General features: G+C 35.8%; 1 protein-coding gene across 1 annotated transcript; it reads left to right on the top strand.

The window, feature by feature from the left end:
* Positions 1 to 254: 254 nt before the first annotated feature.
* LOC145095569 (protein PROTON GRADIENT REGULATION 5, chloroplastic-like) lies at positions 255 to 1080 on the top strand. The gene is made up of 2 exons (XM_079033423.1): positions 255 to 672; positions 831 to 1080. Exons 1-2 carry the CDS (start codon positions 400 to 402, stop codon positions 933 to 935), a joined length of 378 nt encoding a protein of 125 aa, XP_078889549.1. The 5' UTR covers positions 255 to 399; the 3' UTR covers positions 936 to 1080.
* The last annotated feature ends 1229 nt before the right edge of the window (positions 1081 to 2309 follow it).

Genomic DNA, 2309 nt, shown 5'->3' with positions numbered 1-2309 from the left:
ATAGAAAAATAGGCATAGTTGATTTAAAAATTTTAAATTTCTTTCCTTAATTAAATAAAAGCCACGTCCAAGAAAAATGGAACAATTTACCACCACATCCATCCGGTGGACCCAGGTAAAAAGCTACAACCAATAAGAGAACAAAAACAGATTTCCATCAAAGAAAGTGGGTCCCATTAAGTGAAAAGAATCTATACTATAGTATGGAGATGCTTTATCAACCGGATTTTTCAAGCCATAGAGTATTTGTGGCTCTAGACGCCTCTTCAAACAAAAGGTTCTCAAATTTACACCAAACCCACAAAAACAATCTCTCCAAAAAACACACACAAAAACCCCACAAACCATTTCTCATCACAAACACACAAACACCAACACCTCTGATTCCTGATCCTTTTCATGGCAACATCATCAGTTACTGCAACTGGGTTTTCTTCTTCCTTCCATGGAAGTTGGGGAACTTCCATTACAGGTGAAGATTACGCCACCATGGTGTCAAAAACCACACCCAACCAGGTTCGAGTTGGAAAGCCCTTAAGATCTGGCCCGATGATGGGAAACGTCAATGAAGGAAAAGGTCTTTTTGCCCCTTTAGTTGTCGTCACTCGTAACATCGTTGGAAAGAAGCGATTCAATCAACTTAGAGGAAAAGCAATTGCTTTACACTCACAGGTATATTATATACCCATGTCTTAAAGATTGTTTCTTTGAATAAAACTATTGAAATCAGTAAGCTTTTTCTTGATTTGTGTTGTGGGTCGATCTTTATATGAAAGAAAGATTTGTAGTAAATCTTGTAGATGATGAATCAAATTCATGTTTTTTATCAGGTAATCACAGAGTTCTGCAAATCTATTGGGGCAGATTCTAAGCAACGACAAGGGTTGATTCGTTTGGCAAAGAAGAATGGTGAAAGACTAGGATTCCTAGCTTAATACTTTAGTGTGTAAGTTCAAGATCAAAGAGTTCATATTTCATGAGAAAGTTAAAATTGTAACTTTATAGCATGTATTAAGATCTTCCAGATGTATATACTTTCCTCATCTGGTTCCCATCAAACATATAAATCAAATTCATGTATCTACATCGTGTTCATTTTATATGTTGTAGGTTTAACATATTGTCTAGTTACATTTCACAATTTGAATGTCGAAGTAGAAACTTAAATCCTAATGGGAATGTGTGGCTAGTCAATATAAAAGTCTTCAATATCTAAATGCTATAGAGTATGTAATAGGAACGAATTGGGCTAAATTAATTTCATGGTGAAATTTGCTTACGGATATCACTTTTTTTTCTTTGACCCGCAAGTGATTTTATTAAAAAACAAACTAACAAGAAGCTAGGAAGCTAGGAGAAACAACAACAAAAAGGAAAACAACCCACAATATAAAGAAAACAAAAGAAATGACAACAATTTTAACAACAAAATGCTCCTTAAACTCCAAGACCGGATTTGAAAGTCATTCCAACCAATGAAGCTTGCTGCCCTTCCTTTTGCTTGCATTAATCCACATGTAGGAGAGGAGTTGCACCTCGAAGACCAGCACCGAACTTGATTTCACCACATTCTTAAATACTCTGTCATTACGAAAGGACCAAAGAACCCAAATGTATAATAGGCAAATCGCTTCATGAACCTTCAATAGGAAGGAGGGCCGACCAAAATGAGCTTTGCATAACAACAATTCCATGGAGATTGCAGGAAGACATCCAAGATAGTGCCACCAACTTTTTATTTCACTCCATAATTCCTTAGCAAGAGGACAGTCAATAAATACATGATTGTCATCCACAAAATCACATCTACACGTTTTTCACGATAAATCTGAACCAATACCAATATCGAGAGATGAAAGATTAGCAGTGTGGGCCACCTACCATGACTCACTCTCCAAGCCAACATGTTAACTTTGATTGATGACCACCTATTACCACACCAAATGCCATCTGAATGGGGAAGTGATTCATATTGTCATATCTATACATATATTTATGTGTTATTTCATTACGTTGTAGCTATATTTTGGGTAAAATACAAAGATATTTGGTACTTATAAGTATAAATTCTATTATGTAGCCCAAGACGGTCAATCTCAAACAAAAGGACCAAAATGAGAAAGGGCTGGAAACTTGGAGGTTAAAGCATGCATAAAGAAGAGAAGAGAAGAAGAATGTGCATAATGAAGACTCCACGACGTGGTTATTTTTGGTTCACATCGTGGCGATATAGAAGGTTCTAGACTGGATTTTTAACGTCCCGATTTTCAACCCAATTCTTATTAAAATATATTAGAGTATAGTTACAT

The sequence above is a fragment of the Lactuca serriola genome, chromosome 1 (genome assembly GCF_051521515.1).
Source record: "Lactuca serriola cultivar US96UC23 chromosome 1, Lser_US96UC23_V15, whole genome shotgun sequence".
NCBI lineage: Eukaryota > Viridiplantae > Streptophyta > Magnoliopsida > Asterales > Asteraceae > Lactuca > Lactuca serriola.
The sequence above is the reverse complement of the archived record's forward strand: the minus strand, read 5'-3'. Positions and strand labels throughout refer to the sequence as shown.

Excerpts from the sequence above, each read along its gene's own strand:
- LOC145095569 (XM_079033423.1), top strand. The coding sequence starts at position 400 with ATGGCAACATCATCAGTTACTGCAACTGGGTTTTCTTCTTCCTTCCAT. Across the intron at positions 673-830 it reads CAATTGCTTTACACTCACAG|GTAATCACAGAGTTCTGCAA; the intron begins GTATATTATATA and ends GTTTTTTATCAG.